General features: G+C 37.0%; 1 protein-coding gene across 3 annotated transcripts in view; it reads left to right on the top strand.

Annotated features, from left to right (window-relative positions):
* Nucleotides 1-18762, top strand: part of LOC122733454 (E3 ubiquitin-protein ligase DTX3L-like) — a 38881-nt gene extending 20119 nt beyond the window's left edge. The window contains exons 3-4 of one of the 3 annotated variants that reach the window (XM_043973884.1): nucleotides 10856-10904; nucleotides 14206-18762. In XM_043973884.1, the coding sequence (XP_043829819.1) occupies nucleotides 14280-16532 (2253 nt within the window). In that variant the 5' untranslated portion in view covers nucleotides 10856-10904; nucleotides 14206-14279 and the 3' untranslated portion in view covers nucleotides 16533-18762. Of the gene's footprint in view, nucleotides 1-10424; nucleotides 10448-10855; nucleotides 10905-14205 lie in introns of those variants that run through there. The other 2 variants (XM_043973885.1, XM_043973883.1) reach the window with 2 other exon arrangements.
* Nucleotides 18763-20379: the final 1617 nt, after the last annotated feature.

Genomic DNA, 20379 nt, shown 5'->3' with positions numbered 1-20379 from the left:
AGACTTTTGAGAACGTTCCATCCATTTTAATCTTCTTGCACATCCTGAAATGCTTTAGACAGTCCATGTAATATATGAGCTTCAATAAACTGAGGCAAACCTTTTCTGAAAGGTAAGTAGTACTTTTGCATTGTATGACTGTAAAGATCTGATGTACTTAGTGAGTCCCTACATAACTATTTTGTATGATGTCTAGCCACATGTACTAAGAAGATAGGAAGTGATCTTTAAGCATTGACTTAGGGAAAGCAGAAATTTCTACTGAGTCCATCACAGAGAATACCGAATTCTGAATTTATTGTATGTGTCTCCTTGGACAGGTAAGGAACTAGATTTTAAGTTTTCATTTGTAAAACCATGAGGGAAAAAAAAAAAAAAACATTGCTTGTAGAGAGTGACAGTATTTCACTGAGCGATCCTTTGTTTTCCAGAGTGTCAAGTTAATGCTTTAAAAATGTTATTGATCTTTTTTATTTAAAAAAATGTTATTGAGGGCAGCTAGGTGGCACAGTAGATAGAGTACTGGCCTTGGATTCAGGAGGACCTGAGTTCAAATCCTGCCTCAGACACTTAACGCTTACTAGCTGTGTGACCCTGGGCAAGTCACTTAACCCCAATTGCCTCACCAAAAAAAAAATGTCATTGAACCCTTTCTGACCTATTAGGTGGTTTGAAATACTTCCAGTCACCCTGAGGACCACAAGTATTTCCCTTTTATTTTCCCAGTGCATGTGTGTGGAATCTATATACCTCCAGGTACACTACTTTAAATAGTTTTGTGAAGGAGATGGGTAGCATTTATTTCCTCTATCTTTGCATTCTTTTAAAAATATATATTTAAAAGTATATTGACAATTAAAACAGTTGAATATGTGAAATGTTTACTCCAACTTGAGATCTTGTAGATAATCACTAAAGACAATCACTAAAACATATCTGAAGCCTGTGTATTAAGGCATTTGTATGGATGGACATGTGTGGATATCCAAATAGATCTGAAAGGAATTCAGTAGTTCCCTATTACCCCCAGGGTAAAATTTAAGATATATCATTTAGGACCATGGTCTTTAGTTGGCCTTTTACATTTTTTTTTCACTGACAATTCAGAACTAGCCCCCTCCCCGCCCCCCTGCCAAGTATGATCAATTTATTAGTTATGCTTTTGTTGTTCTTCAGTCAGTTCAGCCCTGCCCAACTCTCTTGACCCTATTTGGGCTTTGGATTTTTTTTCTTTTTTTTGCAAAGATGTTGATTTTCCATTTCCTTCTCCAGCTCATTTTACAGATGAGGAAACAAAGGTAAACAGGGTGACTTACCCAGGGTCACACAGCTGTTAAGTGTCTGAGGTAATAATAGGTGGTTCTTGAGCACCAAGGAGAGCTTGCAAAATGCAAACTCTTTTTCCTTTTTCTGCTTTTGGACTTCACTGGCAATAAAACTTTAAGCTGGCTTTAGTTATGTTTATTTTCTAGTCAGTGAAATCACCTTCTGCCCTCACACTGAAACAATAACTGTCACTCTGGTGGGGTGGGGCGGGGAGTGAAAGAGGCAGAGACAGACACAGACAGAGATGGAGAAAGACAGATAGAGAGACAGAGAGACAGAGACAGACAGACACAGAGACGGAGAAAGAGAGAGACAGAGACATAGAGGCAGAGACAGAGAGAGACAGAGACAGAAAGACAGAGAGACCTTAGTCCTTGGGGAGCTACAACCCCCCCCCAACACATTAAGATCTCTCAGACTCACCACAATTCGGTAAACAAATGTCCTTTCTATTCTCAAATTTAGTACACATTTAGTTTCTAATGCTGTAAATTCTCTCTCTTTGCATTTCCAACCTGGCCAGAATTTGTCACACAAAGGTGAGATTTTTATCTTTTGAAAGCTTTGACATTTTCAGCATAAAAAGTTCCCATTTTTTCCCTGCCTGTTCCTAAGACAATAGGGCTTTAAATTTTCCTGCAAGTGTCTAGAAAAGATAGTAGGTGAATTACAAAAACCTTGGGAAATTCTTTGCCATACAAATTGATGTCCCATAAGTAAAGGCAAACAAGAGTTTAGGTTCTTCAACCAGTAGAACAGAAAGCAGAACATAGATTAATTTCTGAAAACAACTGCGGTCAGAGGTACAGAAGTCATAATAGTAGAGGGATTTGTAACAATAGGAATACATTTATTTACAATTCTAAAATCTTTGACAAAGTGATTAAACAAGTTGACCTTTATTCATATTTCCTTTTCTTATAGGTAAGATAAGGGAACTGCTCCTTTTTTATTTATTTGTTTGTTTTTTCAATCTTAATAGTATTTTTTCCAGTTACATGTAACATTTGTTTTTATAAGATTTGGAGTTCCAAATTTTTCTCCCTCCCCTCTCTCCAAGATAGGAACTGCCCCTTTTTGATATCTGTTTCTCTAAATCTCCCATTACTGGCTATGTTCCTTTAATTTGAGCTTTAAAAAAGGATTGTGCTTAATTTATCATTATGACTTATCCTTGTAATTGTGAGAAATAACTTATTTCTCTCTTATATTGAATAACTAATTATTGAATCAGGGCCAAGGTTTTCCCCTTTCAACTTCCTCATCCAGAAACCAACCAGTGTGAGAAATCTTTCTTAAAGATTTACCCAGGGGACAGCTAGGTGGTGCAGTGGATAGAGCACTGGCCCTGGATTCAGGAGGACCTGAGTTCGGCCTCAGACACTTGACACATACATACTAGCACTATGATCCTGGACAATTCACTTAACCCTCATTGCCCCGAAAAAAGAAAAAAAAAAAGATTTACCCATGACAAGATCTAATGAGACAGTAAAAGAAATTCTAAGTTTAGTCTAATGAGTATATTCCTATTTATTGTGTTTGATCAGACAGCTCTGGGAAAACGTGGACTTTCCCTTTTGTCAGACAGGTGATATGGAAATTGATAAGTCAAGCTCTGGGTAACACAGGTCACATACCCCAACACTCTTATTTTAAATTATAACCAGTCAGAGTTGATTGCCACACCTCAGGAACTCTTTGAAGGGCATATAAACTGTGAGGCTACCACCATTAGGGATCTTTGGTCTAAGAGATATGGCCAAATGATTAAATTACCTAGAAACTGTCTCTTGCAGTTTTTAAGTCACCTATAATAACTGATTATAAGTGGTTCAGTTACTTTTATTGAACCAGAATCATTATTAGAGTGGACTCACAACACAGAATCAAACAATTTCCTTTAATTCATGGTGCTTTTTCAGTGTGAGATGAAATTCCCACTATTCCCCATACCCTTCCTGAACCAGAAGGCACATAGTAACCAAATCAACCCCAGTGGGTTGTAGAATATGGTAATGTATAGGATATGTTAATTTACATATCAGGTCTCTCTCTCTTTTTTTTTTTTTTTTTTTGGCGGGGCAATGGGGGTTAAGTGACTTGCCCAGGGTCACACAGCTAGTAAGTATCAAGTGTCTGAGGCCGGATTTGAACTCAGGTCCTCCTGAATCCAGGGCCGGTGCTTTATCCACTGCGCCACCTAGCTGCCCCCAGGTCTCTTCTTGACAGATTAACATCCCCCCCCCCAAAAAAAGGCATGACTTTCAATTGAATAAAACATTTGGGGATAGTGAGACAACTTTTATTTGTCTCACCTCTTCCATTTTCTTTATACTTTTTGTTTGTTTGCTTGTTTTATTGTTGTTGTAGATGTTGTTGTTTAGGAGGCCCAATACCTATCCCCAAAATATGCTAGGTTTATAAAAATCCCCTTTGATAAACCAGCTTGCATTCTTCAAATGAAGCCTCTTTCGACCACTGCAAAGCTAGTCTGTCTTAAGTATAAATATTCTACATATGACAGAGAGATGTTAACTGAGACAGAGAGAGGCGGAGAGACAGAGACAGAGACAGAGACAGAGACAAAGAGAGAGAGAGCACCTGGCTTCTCGTCTTTCTCCACCAATTGAGCCAGTGAAGACTCGGTGGGATCTCTTTAGAGCCTATACTGCCCCTTTTTCCAATCTACAATACCTAGTCTCTAGTTTCTTCACCACTTTTTGCTGACTGAGGTCAGTGTGCCAAGTCGCAGCAGGGAGACTTTTTAGAAAGTTGGGGTCTCTTCTTTTTTTTTTTTTTTTTTTTTTTAGTGAGGCAATTGGGGTTAAGTGACTTGCCCAAGGTCACACAGCTAGTAAGTGTCAAGTGTCTGAGGCCGGATTTGAACTCAGGTACTCCTGATTCCAGGGCTGGTGCTCTATCCACTGCGCCACCTAGCTGCCCCGGGGTCTCTTCTACTAGAAAGTAACTACAAATAGTCAGAGGGAGCTTGCTCAGTGCTCCTCCAGTGTTGTAGAATGCTGCCAACTATACCAAGTTGTTAAGTTGAAATGAACCTATGTGGAAACAATCCTTGAAACAATAAAGAATTAATTGAAAAGAGGAAAATAGGATCCTGCATCCAGAGAATAAGCATCTAGGTAGAAAGATTACAAGAGAAATCCAACACATTCTTTTTTATATAGTAACTGAATAGTAACTTCTATAGTAATTTAAAAATAGCTCAGGGCCAGTACATTTGTTTCTCACAAGTTATTTCTATACAATTATTTTTCAGAATCTGTTTCAATACAACTATTTTTCAAAACTGTCATCCCTTTATTTCTTCATTAATAAATTTGTCATGACCTATGGACATTGATAACATAGGCATAAAATTGCAGAACAATCTGTTCTGGTTTGGTTCCAGTTTGTGTATCAGTTCTTGGTAGGAGGGAGGTAATTATAGAAGACTACTTGCTAAAATTGTGCTATGTTAAAATTTAACATCTATAGGTCTGTTTTTAACCCCCTTTGATATTCATATTTGCAACTTGGCTAAAATTATTGTCTCTATTAATGTCTTTGCTGATTTCCTAAGATGTTCCAGTTATACTCTCATACCATCAGCAAAAGGATAGTTTGATCTCCTTTTTACTTGTCTATGCTTTATTGTTGTTTCTAGCATTTTCAGAACTCTGTATCACATAATGGTAGAGAAAGTGAGCATCCTTGCTTTGCTCCTGTCATTACAGGAAAACATTCCGAAGTATCCCTACAAACAGATCAGAGAAATAATGTTTAATCCCTCCTACAAATTAATAAACAGATCAGAGAAATTACAACATCTTATATCTCCTACACAAACCAGATCAGAAATAATGTTTAATTTCTCCTACAAATCAGAGACAGACAGAAAAAGCATACCTGTCCTCCTACGAAAACAGATAAGAGACAGACAGAAAAAAACCATAATGTCAATTTAATATTTTAGTGGGCCAAGAAGAAAGATCACACAACACGTGATCATGTGGAGACTTCCCTTCTAAGAGAGAAGCTCAGGAGACTCCCCATTTCTGAGGGTATATAAGGTTTTAGTTCACTAATTACAGGACGTTGTCAGTTTCAATAGTATGATACAGAAATCAACCCAGAAGCAAATATGAAGGAAATACAGAAGCATCATGGTAAGACTACAGGATTCCAAAAAAGGGTTTGGCAAGGATGAGGAAGCTCAGATGTAACCATAAGATAGGGACTTACTATCCTGAGGGAAAAGAAATCACTAGGTAGGGTCTTTTATCTGCTAGCTATCTGGTTTAAGTTTGAAGTTCAGTTGAAGGACATTTTGCTCCTATTAATCCAGGCTTTCATAAAACTCCTTTTAGATAATAAGGCACCTCCATCAAATCCAGGTGATCCATATATTCATATTAACACCCTATTGTATGATATTTGCTTTTAATTTTAGGTAGATATTTTTAGGACATAAAAAACCTCCTCCAAGCCTATACTTCGTATGGTTTTTAATATCAACTGCATTGCACTTTCTCAAAGACTTTTCCTTAAACTATCAAGATAATAGTGTGGTTTTGGATGTTTTTATTTTTAATATGATTATTGATGTGGGGGTGGGTTTAATTGATCAGATTGATGCTTAGGTGTCCCAAAGAATTACAAGTCTCAGTGACTCAGTTTCCCAAGTTTTATTATCAGACTGTGGTGACCATAGGGAGAAAAAGTGTCTTGAATAGGGGGAGGAAAATGGTTATGGTGAAAAAAAGTAGGTTATCTCCTCATTTTCTTAATCCCCTCCTTGTGGGAGGTTCATGGGAGGTCTTATCCTAATTTGGATTTCCTGGGGTCCTAAGACAACCTCCGAGGCGGGTACCTTTTTCCTTAGAGGTCTGTTTTGGGGGTTTGCATGTCATAAGGTGAACCTAAGGACACATTTGACCTTCTCTGCACATGTTCCTAAAGACATGCTTAAACTTGTCAAACACAGGATCTCTGCGTTTTTAGTATCCCTTTACTTTAGATCTGGTTTCTAGGTGTCCCGTCATCTAGGAATATTAATGGCTACTAATGGGAAAAAATGGTACCTAGTTACTTTCCCTAAGCTTCTGTTGATAGTATTGGTTGGTAAGGACTGAACCCTCTAGTTACAGTTCTGTTGATAGGAACACAAACCCTTCCTCTATTAACCCTTTTAGGTACTATTGATAAGGACTCAAACCTCCATTGATCTGTTAGCCCCTTTTTGCCTCCTCCATCAATTATGTTGATTATGTTTTCTTAATGTTGAAACATCCTTGTTTTGCTGATATAAATCCAACTTGGGCATAATGTATGATTTCTTGGATACTTCACTATAGTTCGTCTGATAGGTTTTTATTTAACATTTTTGCATAAATATTCATTAATGACATTGGTCTGTAGATGGCTTGTGTTTCATTCATCTCTGGTTTAGGTATTTGGACCATATGCTTTTCTTTTCTTTTTTTCTTTTCTTTTCTTTTCTTTTTTTTTTGCGGGGCAATGGGGGTTAAGTGACTTGCCCAGGGTCACACAGCCAGTAAGTGTCAAGTGTCTGAGGCCAGATTTGAACGCAGGAACTCCTGAATCCAGGCCCAGTGCTTTATCCACTGCACCACCTAGCCGCCCCAGGACCATATGCTTTTCATAAAAGGATTCTGGTCTACAATGCTTGCTTTCTCAATTTGTTTGAATAATGTGTATCACTCGGGCACTGACCCTTTCCTCTTTTGGTAGTTCCTTTACAACTAATTTTATTTCCTTTTCAAAGATTTTATTATTTAAGATCTCTACTTCATCTTCGGCAAGTTGAGTATTAAATATGTCTTTCTTCTGCTTTGTTAGCATAATAGTTTTTGATTAATCTTTTAAATTCTCAGTGCTTTTGTGATTTCCCCTGATTCTTGCCTAATTTGTTGATTTGATTTGATTTGATTGCCTAAGGCTAATTGATAAATGTAAAGATTTATTAATTTTTTATTAAACTTACTTTATAAGCCTTTTCAAAGAACCAGCCTTTAGCTTCATTTATCATTTATAAATATGTTTGTGTTCATTTTGTTTCATTTTTGCTTATTTCAGGTTTATTTGTTGTTTTTTACATTTTAAAATGCATATTCAGTTCATTAATTCTCTCATTTTTTATTTTGTGAATTTATATTTATAGGGATATGGGTTTTTTCCCTACCAGAACTGCTTTAGATGTATACTAGAAATTTTCATGTTGTTTTAATCATTATCATTTTCTTTCACAAATTTGTTTCTATGATTTCTTCATTAACCCATTCATTGTTTAGAATTTCATGATTAAGGTTCTATTTGACTCTGTGCTTTTGTTTCTAACTCCTCAGGCAATGACTATTTTTATTGTGTATGGTCTATAAAGGATATGTTAACTATTTCTGTATTTTTACATTTGTTTGCAATATCTAACACATGGTCAATTTTTATAAAATTTATATTTATATATAATATTTATATACACTTTTAATTAAAATTCCATATGGAACTGAGGAATAATTCAATACTTTTGCAGTCATGTTTAGAACATACGTCTTTCAGCTCTGGTTTCCCCAGCAGTTTGTTCAGTTCCTTATTTTATCTTTTGTTTATAGAAAACTAGGAGAGGGACATTCAAGTATCCTGTCACTATTATGTCTCTGTCTGTGTTATTTTGTAGTTCAGTTAGTCTTTCCCTTATGAATTTGGATACGAAGCATATAACTGTGTTATTTATTTTGGTTTGTTGCCTATGGTTCCTTTCAGCAAAATTTCCTTGTTCATCCCTTTTTATTTTTTGAATATTTGTTTTTGTATTGTCTGATAGCATGGCTGATATTTTTCATTTTTCGATTTATTTGATGCATAATACAAGTGTTTCCCATGATCCCATTTTAATTTTGTGTATATCTTTGTTTTTTAAATGTTATTTCTTATTAGCCATAGATTATGGAGTTTTGTTTTTTTATTAGATCTATCATTCTTAAGTTATGATTTACACATACACACTTCTACTGTAAATACAATATAATATCTTCAACTATTTTAGCTTATTTTTTAAAACTAAAAACTCCTTCTAATGCCTTGCTTTATAGAAGGCTCAGAATTTCTAGCTTTTCCTTTCCTATAAGTTGCTCTGTTTGTTTTGGACTCCAGGAACATCCCTACTGCCCCCAGGATATACTCATGAGGGAGGAAGAAAGAGAATTTGGAACTCATAATTTTTAAAAATGAATGTTAAAAATGTTATTTTTCATGTAATTTGGGAAAAATAAAATATTATTTAAAATACCCCCCAAAGGGGCAGCTAGATGGCACAGTGGTTAAAGCACCAGCCTTGGATTCAGGAGGACCTGAGTTCAAATCCGGCCTCAGACACTTGACATTTACTAGCTGTGTGACCCTGGGCAAGTCACTTAACCCCCATTGCCTGCAAAAAAAAAATATGCCCAAAAGGTACAATATGGAGAGGAGGTGCTTAGACTATGAAACTTGCAATGCTTCCACCTTTGTAACATCCTGCTTCTTCCAGGATAAAGCCATGACTAGAAATCTTAGACTCTTAGAGATTTCATCAGTTTTTAAGTACCCTAAGGTGTCTCTTTCTTTTTCAGTTGCTAATCAGGATTAGAACAAAACAAACCAACTTCTTTCAAAGGTTCGGTTCTCAGAGAGCTCAGAATTTCCAATTCTCCATTCCCTCCTATTTATTTGCTCTGCTTACTTACTTTATTTATTTATTTATTTAATTTTTTTTACGGGGCAATGGGGTTAAGTGACTTGCCCAGGGTCACACAGCTAGTAAGTGTCAAGTGTCTGAGACCGGATTTGAACTCAGGAACTCCTGAATCCAGGGCAGGTGCTTTATCCACTGCGCCACCTAGCCGCCCCTCTGCTTACTTTAGACTCAAAGGAAGAACCTGCTTCCTCCAGGAATATGTAATCTATCCTAGTCCCCATTTTGTCAAACCCTCTAGCTCAAAAGGCACCCTTTCTCAGTCAGAATTTTGATGTAGTTGAATAATCACTCCTAGCCCCTGGAGCACTTGTTTGCTCACCTGGGACCCTTCCTTTTATTTACAGATAAACAAGAACCAGCTTGGCCTGGGACACTGATTGGAGGAGGGAGGTGGGAAGTAATCTGGGGATGGTGGACCAAGAATTGGATGTTTCTGATTTTCTAACCAAGATTACTAGTCCATCAAGCAATTATCATTCATTAATTGCCTAAGAAGCCACACACACCTGAAATAGATTGAGGTTTATTTGAATTTATTTTGATCTAATTTTAAGTGAAATGTGACTTTCCTAATAAGATGTTTATGATACGTCAGAATTTATTATACTATTTGACATTCAGACAAATGGGGAAAATACATGGATCTGAAATTTTGTTAACTGGGAAGCATTTAATAAGTTACCTCACATCTTTCTACCTCAGTTTCCTAATCTGTTAGAGGATAATAATAGCACCCACCTCCCAGGGTTGTTGTGAGGATTAGGTTAAAGTGCTAAACACAATTCCTAGCATAGGGTTAGCACTTTATGAATGTCAACTGTTATTATTTCTTTAATTAGACATGACTGATTCATACAATATGACTTTATATAGGTTTTAGATGTGATCAGCATACAGTGTCAATGGTGATAAAATGGTGTAAGATATGTAAGATAAAATATGTAAGATAATTTGGAAATGTATTCAACTGAATTGAGGCCACCTGATTGTTAATGGGCTTGTTTCATATCTGAAATACATACTTTTTTATGTCATTGTTATGTTGACTGCAATTTAGGAAAGTAGAAATTTTCATCTTTGCCTATAGTTAAGAGGAAGTTATAGCTAAAATTATCTGTCCATCAATTATGAAAGTTGTAAGATTATTGACTAAATTATTTGGGATTATTGTCATAATGTTAAACCCTATCGAGTATTTATATAGGTGTTTTGAAAGGGAAGATTGGTAATTGATTGCTGTAAGAGAACAAAATACAAAGAAAAGACCTTGTAGACTCCCCCCATTTTTGTAAACTTGTTGACAGGTTGCTGGAAACCCTCTGTGTAGGCAAGGTCACTAGCCCTGGGAAAAGATCTTGTTATGAGGTATGTAATTCCAAAACAATGAAAGTGGCTGAGAATTTATAAGTTTGTGTATAATATAGAAATGATTTCTAGTGATTGTTTCTTATGCCAGGATAAGTCTAAGCTCAAGGAGAAGAAAAGAAAAACAAGTGAAGAATATTAAGTGAAATCTCTCATGTATGTGTGAGACCTGGTAAACTTTTATTGCTTATTGCAACTCCACAGAAGTAAAAATAACTGTATCTAGCCCTAAGATGTGATTAGTAAAACTTGCCATTTGAGGTAAAAGCTCTTGGGAGAGTGTAACTGATATTGGTTTGAGTTTTGAATTCAGGTATAATTGTCTGATGGATCATTAAGTCAGTAATCCACCTTTTGTGGAACATGCCACAAGCTACTCAGTGGGAATGTATTCCTGAATTTTTACAGGTGGAGATCTGTATCTGGGGAAGAGATAAGAGCATGAATCTGGCCTAAGGTAGGATCCTTCTGGCTCAGTTTCCCCACTGTGTTATTTCCTTTTGAAGAGAAATGTTTCCTACCTGGCAGTTCCTGAGGTCTTACAATGAGGTGGAATTGTTACTGCATGATTGGTTGTAAACTCTGACTCTTACCTAAAGTCAAACACAGCTAAGTGTGCTTTATCCTGCCATATATGTGTTGTCATTAATAACCAGTTTTCATGTTGCTAGAATCATCTCCCTGCTTTTACCTTTTATAGCAAATTTCTATAATCAGAGCAAGTGGTCAGAAGAGAGGAGCACAATGCCAGTGTGTAAGATCTCACTGTTAATTGGGCTTGTCATCTGCCTGCTAATACTTACATAGTCATGTGTAAGATTATGTCCCTGGAACAGTTCATTCTTTCTGAATGTTATGGGAATAATTAGACAAAGGTTTAAAAAAAGCCTGCGAAGCAAAAAAATAATGTTAAATCATTATCCCATAGACTAAGATCGGAACATATCTGAGCATGTGAAAATGCATGTGTGGAGGAAGATCTGAGCTATTGAGCCTGGAATTATAGTCCTTTCTGTATCCTAAACAACTTAGTAAATGAGTATTTGGCCTAGTCATTTGCCTTTTACTAGATATATATTCCTGTATAAAATAAGGTCCTTAAATGTTTCAAAATGATGTCAGAATAATTAGGTATCGATGTAAGAGTTTATGGGACCAAGCTGTTATTTTATTAATAATTAAAACAGAATCAGAAGCATCTTCAGTTTGGTTTGAAGAAATGAATTTTAGTACAAATAGTTCTCTTAGAATCAAGTAACTTATGGAATAATTTGTGTTGCATCAATGAAAAAGTAAATTTTATTTAATATTCTTATTTAACGTGGAAATAACACCTGTTGTTTCCTATGGAACAAGCATGTTTTATTATAAACAAGGTTATATGATATGCACTGTTTGAAATTGATTACTCAAGTGTATCTACACATCCCATCCCAAGTCTTTTACTACAACTGAAGTTAACGTGGTAATTTTTATGTAAATTCATTTGTGTATCTTATAAAAAGTGATCTGTAATATATGTTTTTATATGAGGATTAGATCCTTATCTGTTTCTTTTCCTCCTAAGGGGGAGGGGGGCAATTGAATTGAAATTGAATTAAGTGATACTTAAATTTGGAGTTCTAAAATAATTAACAGTTAAAATAAAAATTGTAAAGTAAAATAATTGAGTAAAATTTTTGAAAAAACAAGATCAAATGAATATATATGTAATTTGGAAGGTTTTAAGACTTCTGTCTTCTGTGATATTTAAAGTATTAGTTTGTATCTGAATGTCTTACATATATCAATATAGGAGTAACTCTTTAGCTTGTTGTTAACAATGTTTTTGTCACCTATAGAGTTAAGATAAGGATAGAAACAGCATGGGGTATTTATAATCTACATTGTTTGTAGTTTCAGGTGAATTATGGGCTCCCAATGTGATGTTCCCCTTATAACTCTGTTATTGATTAGATTAGGTTTCCACCACATGTACTAGTTGTTAGAGAAGTAAAATCTGTGACTCATATGGAAATCTTATATGGAGATCTGTTTTGTAGAAGATTTTTTTCAGAAACTTCTAAGGAATCTTTACAACTAACTGGGAATCAAAAAGGAAGTCCACTGAAGTAGTGCCCTTGAGGACATGATATTATCCAGACTGCCCCAAGAAGATATGTTTTAGGGACCATACAACTGTATGGGACATCTGAGATCCAAGATGAAATATGTCAATTGAATGGATATTGGAAAGGGTTGCTAAATTGCAGGGAGACATCCATTATTATACCCCTTTGGCTTCTATTTTCTATGTTTATACTTAGTTCTCTTGGTTTTCTTGATGTTGTGTGATTTTCCTGTCTGGATTAATCCCTGATTTTGAACATTCTTACTATGACTTGCACTGTGCTTTCTTTGTTTATGGTTCTAATCTTATTTTGTAGTTGGAACTATCCTGTATCATCTTCAAGACATAAAAGTGCCCAAGGTCTCTTGTGAGCTAGCTTTCTGTCTGTTGAACATTATCCTTGTAAAGTGTTTCTTTCTCTTGCCTTCAGAGACCTTTACTGGGTAGTATCCATGGGAATGTTTTACCTCTCTGTGGTTATCAGCATACCCTGGGGTCACTTTTGACCACTACAGGAGGAAGGGAGATGTTAAAGGCCCCTGGACTTATCTTTTTGAGTTTCCATATTTTCCAGAAATACTGTACCTGGAGTATGTAAGAGGCCCTGAACATGTCAAGGACAAAGTCCACCCTTAGCTGACATGATTTGTTGCTTGTACCCCAAACTGAATTCCCTGGGTGTCCTTGGGAGTCAAGAGAGGTGCCAGTCAGTCTGCACCAGCCTGAAAAACTGTTTCTGCTGCTGAGACCCTTGTAGACAAGCATACCATCATATCATTTTGGTCTAGCAGTTCCCAAGGAAAAAGAATGCTGTTTCTCTCATTTTACTTATTGATAATTTCTCTGCCCTTTTGGGAGGGGACTGGTCCTTTTCCCCTCCTCTATGACTTCCCCTTTTCCCTGTAATTTAAATACCCTGCATTTCTGGGCTCCTTGATATAGGGAGTTCCCACATTCATGTATCTTTTCTCTTATAATAAATTCAGTTGCAACATGTCTCATGGACTTGGGATATTGTTTTTGGTTAACACTGTACATAATAAGCTGACTTTTTTTTTCTTATGGTCCTGTTGATATTTTACTTTGCTCATTTGCTATTTCATTGATTTGGTTTTATCCCTTCTTCTTTTTAATCAGATTAGCTAAGGGTTTGTCAATTTTATTAGTCTTTTCAAAGAACCAGCCTTTAGTTCTAGATATCATTTCTTTGAGGTATTTTTGTTTTTAATTTATCTGTTTCTCCTCTATTTAAAAATATTTTTGTGCTTTTTTAAAGCTTATTTGTTGGTTTTCTAATTTTTCAATGACTATTCCTCTTATCTTCTTGTTGTTAATGTATAATGGATATATACTTTTTCCTGCTTAGGACATCTATATCTACATCCTATAAATTGTTGTGTATTGTTTCTTCTTCTTCTTCTTCTTCTTCTTCTTCATCATCATCATCCTCATTTTTTCAAATAATTACTTTTTTCAAAAAAAATCTTTGAACTTGTCATTATTTAGGATTTCATTCTTAAGTTGCCATTTGGTTCTCTGTATTTGTGCTGTTTAAACCAATTACTATTTTTATTAAATTATTGTCTGGGCAGAAAGGTAGAGGTAGGGAGCTGACAGAATCCTTTTGTTTCTCTTCTCTGCCCCTTAGTTTCCCTCTCCAGAGCCCAGTGAACAAACGTCACAGCCCCAGGTCTTGGACTCACGAGTTCCTTCACTGCCCTGATGGCTACTAGCAGCCTAGCCCACAGCCCGCTGTACCGGGTGCTGGTCCGGGTATCTGAGAGCTGCTCTGGAATGGAAAAGAAGCTGCAAAAGTATTTCCAGAACCCATGGAGGTCCGGGGGAGGCAAGTGCAGGGTGAAAGCTGGTCCCCGAGAAGGCACGTTCTGGGTAGAGTTTTATAAAAGACAAGCCAAGGAAGGTGTGATGGCAAAGAAAGATCACTCTGTGGCGATCGGTGCTGCATCACATGTGAACATCTTCCTAGAAACAAATGAAAACTCAGGAGAGAACAACATTTTGGACATAAACCAGCTTTCTTTTCTCCCAGAGGATTTTCTAGATGATCACCCACATGGAGGTGGCTCCTCTAATTCCTTCATTCAAAATATATTTCTTGATGTGGAGGCTGAGCTGAACTTCAAGCTTTCCAGAGAGCAAAAGGAGATGATTTTTAACCTCTGCCCAAATCTCAAAATAGAGGGAAGCTGTGATGGAACTGAGACAGTGATTGGCGACTACCAAGATATTGAAAAAATTTATCAATTCTTAAGTGAGAAGATGATGGAAAAAGAACAGAAAGAAGATTTGGCCCACTCAGCCTCAGCAAGAGAAAGTGACCAAAATATGCCAAATGACTGTGACAGTCCTACTCTTCCCTCCAAAACCAAACACAGAACAGAAGAAGAGTCAGACTTTGTCTTGGTTCCTTCACATCTGTACGAATATTTCAAATATTTTTTTACTGAAACTCTGGACAGAATAGAAAGTGATTATCAAGTACACATCAAAAGCACTATGACATATCCTACAGGCAATGTTTCTTTAGAGTTTGAGACAAATAATCCAGAGGATAGAAAAGCGGCTCAAGAAACTTTTACCAGACTATTTCAGAGGGAAATACAGAACGTGATCCGTCAGGATATTCATTTCGCAGATAATAAGCTGGCCCTCGACGTCCAAAAAACCCTGACTGAAATGTTTAAATACCTCCACGTTAAAGTTGAAGGAAAAGTCTTAATCCTCTGGGGAAACCCACAGGATATTTTCAAAGCTCAACATTTCATTGAATCAAACTTCTCCCGCAAACAATCTGTGGGAATGATGGCTTCCCAAAATATGTTGGAGAATCAAGTGGAGATTGATACCACTCATTTGCGTATTCTGCGCCAAGAAATCAGAGAAATAGAGAAAAAATTTGACACCGTAGTGGAATTAGTGAACCTTGCCCAAACTCGGAAAACCCTCCTTATATTTAAACCAAAACACAGAGATGTAGACCTCTCTGCACACGCTTGTGAAAATTTCATCGAGGTCTTTCACATGCTCTTACCTCAGATTGTCAAAGAGGTAGTGGTCCTGAAACCATTTAACCAAGAGAGAAGCTGTTGGCCTGAAAAGTTGTTCTTTGAAGACTTTGAAAGAATGTACCCCTATGTAAACTTGGAGTGGAATATACATGAAATGATACTGACTGGTTTGCCCAAGTACCTTGGAGAAGCACTGAAATATGTTAAGAAATATTTTGGTCTTGAAGGTCCTGCTCAGCCAAGAAAAGCATCAGCTACTTCCCTTAGAGGTAATTGGAATAGAGAGTCCAGATCCCCATTGGACAAAAATGGTGATGATTTCAAAAAGGCCTTACCTAACTCCAAGGGATTGCCTAGCTGTGGGGATTTAGGAAGAGAGAAAAAAGAGGAAGAGAATGAGGAGTGTGTCATCTGTCTGGAAGTCATTCGCCAGAAGGAAGTCCTCCCAAAGTGCAAGCATGGGTTCTGTGGCTCTTGTATCAAAGAGGCCATGAAACATAAGCCAGTGTGCCCTGTATGCCAGACTTTCTACGGTGTTGTGAAAGGAAATCAGCCAGATGGAACAATGACAACCTCTTACAGAACCTCTTCACTTCCTGGTTATAATTCATGTGGCACCATTGTGATTCAGTATGACATGCGGGGAGGCATACAGACGGAAGAGCATCCCAACCCAGGAAAACGCTATGAAGGAACAAGACGGGTGGCATACTTGCCAAATAATGAAGAAGGACGCCAGGTTTTGAATCTCCTCAGAAGAGCTTTTGACCAAAAGTTGATTTTCACAGTAGGACAGTCTCAAACATTAGGAGTCAAGGATGTGATCACTTGGAATGATATTCACCACAAAACTCTGCAGTTCGGCGGGCCAGAAAACTTTGGTTACCCTGATCCCAATTATCTGCAACGAGTCAAGATGGAGCTGAAGGCAAAAGGAATCGAGTAAGAGTGCTGACTTCAAGGATGCCTTGAGAGCTGGGCTTGCAAGAGCTGTAGCTGTGGACAGTAATCAAAGCAACTATTAAAATATGTGTGTTTAGTCATCGTTTAGAGAAAAAGAAAATAATCTGAAAAGAATTTAGTTTGTTTAGAGGTGAGTGGGATGAACTCTGCTAACCTGTCTAATTCCTTGGTAGGAATGTAAAAGTTGCTCTACTAAGAACCCAAAGTATATTTCTCAGTGTTTTCCTGCCTATATCCATTTTGCTGTGTCACCAGAGATTTTGGAGTTAAGGAATATTCTGTATCACCTTCACAAGATGATGACTGACCCTCAAATCCATTCACATTATTTGTGGTCAGCTGTTGGTGGCCTCAGAATTCACCAGAATTCCTTCTAATTGGCATTGAATCTAGGAACATTAAAAAGACTTGAAGACATCTTAAAGAAAATTACAGTTTCCAAATACTTGCATGAATCCTTCACATCAGAAAGAAACTGTCCATCCTTGGGGCTCTGGCAAATTTAATGTAAATTAAGGAATGGGGAAAGATATTTCTGTCTTCAGTCAAGTACAGTGACTTCCAATCACTTTCAGGAACAAATAGAAACCCTTCATAACCTTGCCCCTCACTTTACTCCCCAACTATGGACTCTGTGATTCAGTGATACTGTTCTCCTGGACATTCCTTGTACAAGAAACTCCATCTCTCTGGATTGTGCATTTTCACTGGATATTCCCCATACCTGGAATTCTTTCCCTCCTCATTTCTACCTACTGGCTTCCCTGACTTCTTTCAAGTCCTACTTAAAATGCCACCTTCTACATGAAGCCTTTCCTAAATCCCTTTAATACTAGTGCTTTTTCTATGTGGATTATCTCAATTTGTCCTGTATGTAGATTGTTTATACATAGTTGTTTGCATATTGTCTTTCCCTTTAGACTATGAGCTACTTGAGAGTGGATATTGTGTTTTGCCTTCTTTTGTATCCTCAGCACTTAACATAGTGCCTAGAATATAGTAGGCACTTAAATACTTGTTGACTACTTTGGGCAGGCTCATTGAGCTGGGAATCAGAGTTTTCAGATATTTAGGCAACTAGCATTGGCTCGTTTGCTGCCCTGGTTCACTGCATTCGAAGCTCACTTTGTAGTGCATCTTGTGGCAATTGCTCTGTTTGTCTAGACTTAGTGAGACCATATTCATATAAAAATATTTTCTAACTTTTGATCTCCACAAAGTGGTCTGTTCAATTTACCATTATTTTAGGTGTCCTCTCAAAAGGGTAGTTGTAGGGCAACAGATAAAATGCCCACTCATTTCTGAATAAGTCTACCTTTTGTATTTGCTACAAAAACTAAGCATAAATATTCATGAAGAGCTTAAATACTGGATCATGTGGCACTGCTTAGAGAATGAAAGAGAACCCCTGATACAGAGAGGTTCCTTTCCCAGTTACAAACAGTTTATTGCTGATAATGCCACACCCTATCGCTCCAGTGCAGATAAGTATTGTAGCTTAAATGATGTCTAGTTGGTTCTTCTCTAAATAATTAAATCATCTGGATCTAGTTCTATGTTTATTTTAGGGGATACATGATTTAATGGCTGTGTCAGATGCTTCTAATAAAGTCAAAACTGTGTTATAATCAGAAAAAAAGTTGTGGTGTGTAAAAAAATTATTAACTATTTCTGTGTTTTTGCATTTGTTTGCAATATCTCTGTTATCTAAATTGACTTGGTCAATTTTTGTAAAATTTCCGTGCACTATTGTGAAATGTGTTTATTCTATTGGAGTTCCATTTAGAAGATGCCAGAAGCCTTCTGATCTCATTTGTCCAGCAATTTGTTTAATTCCATATTTCCCTTTTTTTGTTTTGATTTATATTAAAATTATTCCAAATTGAGAGATATTGATAATTCACTATGTAAACACATTCATTTATGAGGTACAAATGAGCAATTCCCTCATGAGCTAGGAAGATGCCTGAGTCTCAAAAGTGGATAATTCAAGAGCCAAAATTATTGGGGACCAAAGCACAGTGTGAAGGCTGGGAAGGCATAATGAATTAAGGTGGACACTTTGGTGGAATAAACAACTTTAAATTTCCTTCAAATGTCTAGAAAAGATGTGAATCACAGGAATGCTTAAATTTGGATAAGCCAGATACACAGTGTAACTTAATCAAATTTTCCTTCTTTTCTTACCAATAAAAATAGGTACTCCAATGGCACTTTTTTTTGTAAGTCCTTATTTCTCTAAGTCTTCAATTATTGACTGTATTCCTTCAATTTTAAATTTAGACAAAGGGTATTGCTAATTGTATGACTATGGTTTATCCTTGGATTAAGTGGCTATAATGGGGTCAATACCTTTTATCAAGCCAGAATCATTTCTAGACCAGGCCCACAATACACACGGTTTTCTTTATTTCAGAGTCCTTTTCCAGCATGGGGTGAAATTGCAACTTTCCCTCACCCTCTTCCTGAACCTGAAGCCACATGATACCTAAATGAGCCTTTTCTTACTAAAGTTCCAAAAAAATACACACTCTTGGGTACAGAATATATATCATAATTTACACAGGTGATCTCTTCCCAACACATCAACAGGCAAATCAAGTTTTAGTAAAAATGTATGATTTTCAATTATAGGTCCTGCTTGAACAGAGGGTTTGGAGAGAGCTTTTAACTGTCCTACCTCTTCTTGATTTTCTTTTATCTTTTCCTTCTTTCTATCCAAATAATTTTAAAGTTTGTTGGAGGCATATACCCGCCCCTAATACACAGTTAATCCATTTGCTTGTATACAGTGTTTCTCAAAAATCCTATTGAGTATGCTAGTTTCCTATTTCAAATGAACCTTCCTCTAGACACTGCAAATATGACTTTTCATAAATCAAAATATTCTACACGTGACCAAGATATTAACCTCTTGAGATAGAGATCCACCAGAAAGGTATAGAGCTTCTCATATTTCTCCACCATTGTAGCCAATGGAGATCCAGACAGGATCTCTTCACAACATACTCTACCATTTTCTAATTTACAATATCTGGTCTCCAATTTCTTCACACCTCTTTACTTCCCAAAGCATAGATTGGTGAAGTCCTGCGGTGGAGACTTATTAGAAAGTTGGGGGTCACTTATCTGTTAGAAAATGCCCATGAATAGCCACAGGGAGTCCACTCACTGCTCCTTCAATGCCTCAGATTTCTGCCAAGTCAACCAAATTTTCAGGTTGGAATGAATTTATGAAGAGACAATTCTTGAAAGAATAAAATATCTGAAAAGAGGAAAAATAGTGGCATCCAGAGTATATACATATAGGCAGTTTGCTATCAGTTAATCAACATTATGCACTTACTATGTGCTAAGCACTTGGGATACACTAAGGGGCAAAAGAAAAACTTTACCTTCAAGGAAGGAGCTTATAATCTAAAGGGGGGAGGGGCAGCTAGGTGGTGCAGTGGATAAAGCACTGGCCCTGGATTCAGGAGGACCTGAGTTCAAATCCAGCCTCAGACACTTTACACTTACTAGCTGTGTGACCCTAGGCAAGTCACTTAGCCCCCATTGCCCCCCCCAAAAAAATATTTGGGGTAGCTAGGTGGCACAGTGGATAAAGCACCAGCCCTGGACTCAGGAGGACCTGAGTTCAAATATGACCTCAGACACTTAACATTTACTAGCTGTGTGACCCTGGGCAAGGCACTTAAACCCCATTGCCCCACCAAAAAAAAGTATTTGGGGCAGCTAGGTGGCTCAGTGGATAAAGCACCAGCCCTGGACTCAGGAGGACCCGAGTTCAAATCCGACCTCACACACTTGACATTTACTAGCTGTGTGAC

The sequence above is a fragment of the Dromiciops gliroides genome, chromosome X (assembly GCF_019393635.1).
Source record: "Dromiciops gliroides isolate mDroGli1 chromosome X, mDroGli1.pri, whole genome shotgun sequence".
NCBI lineage: Eukaryota > Metazoa > Chordata > Mammalia > Microbiotheria > Microbiotheriidae > Dromiciops > Dromiciops gliroides.
This window is presented reverse-complemented; position numbering and strand designations above follow the sequence as displayed.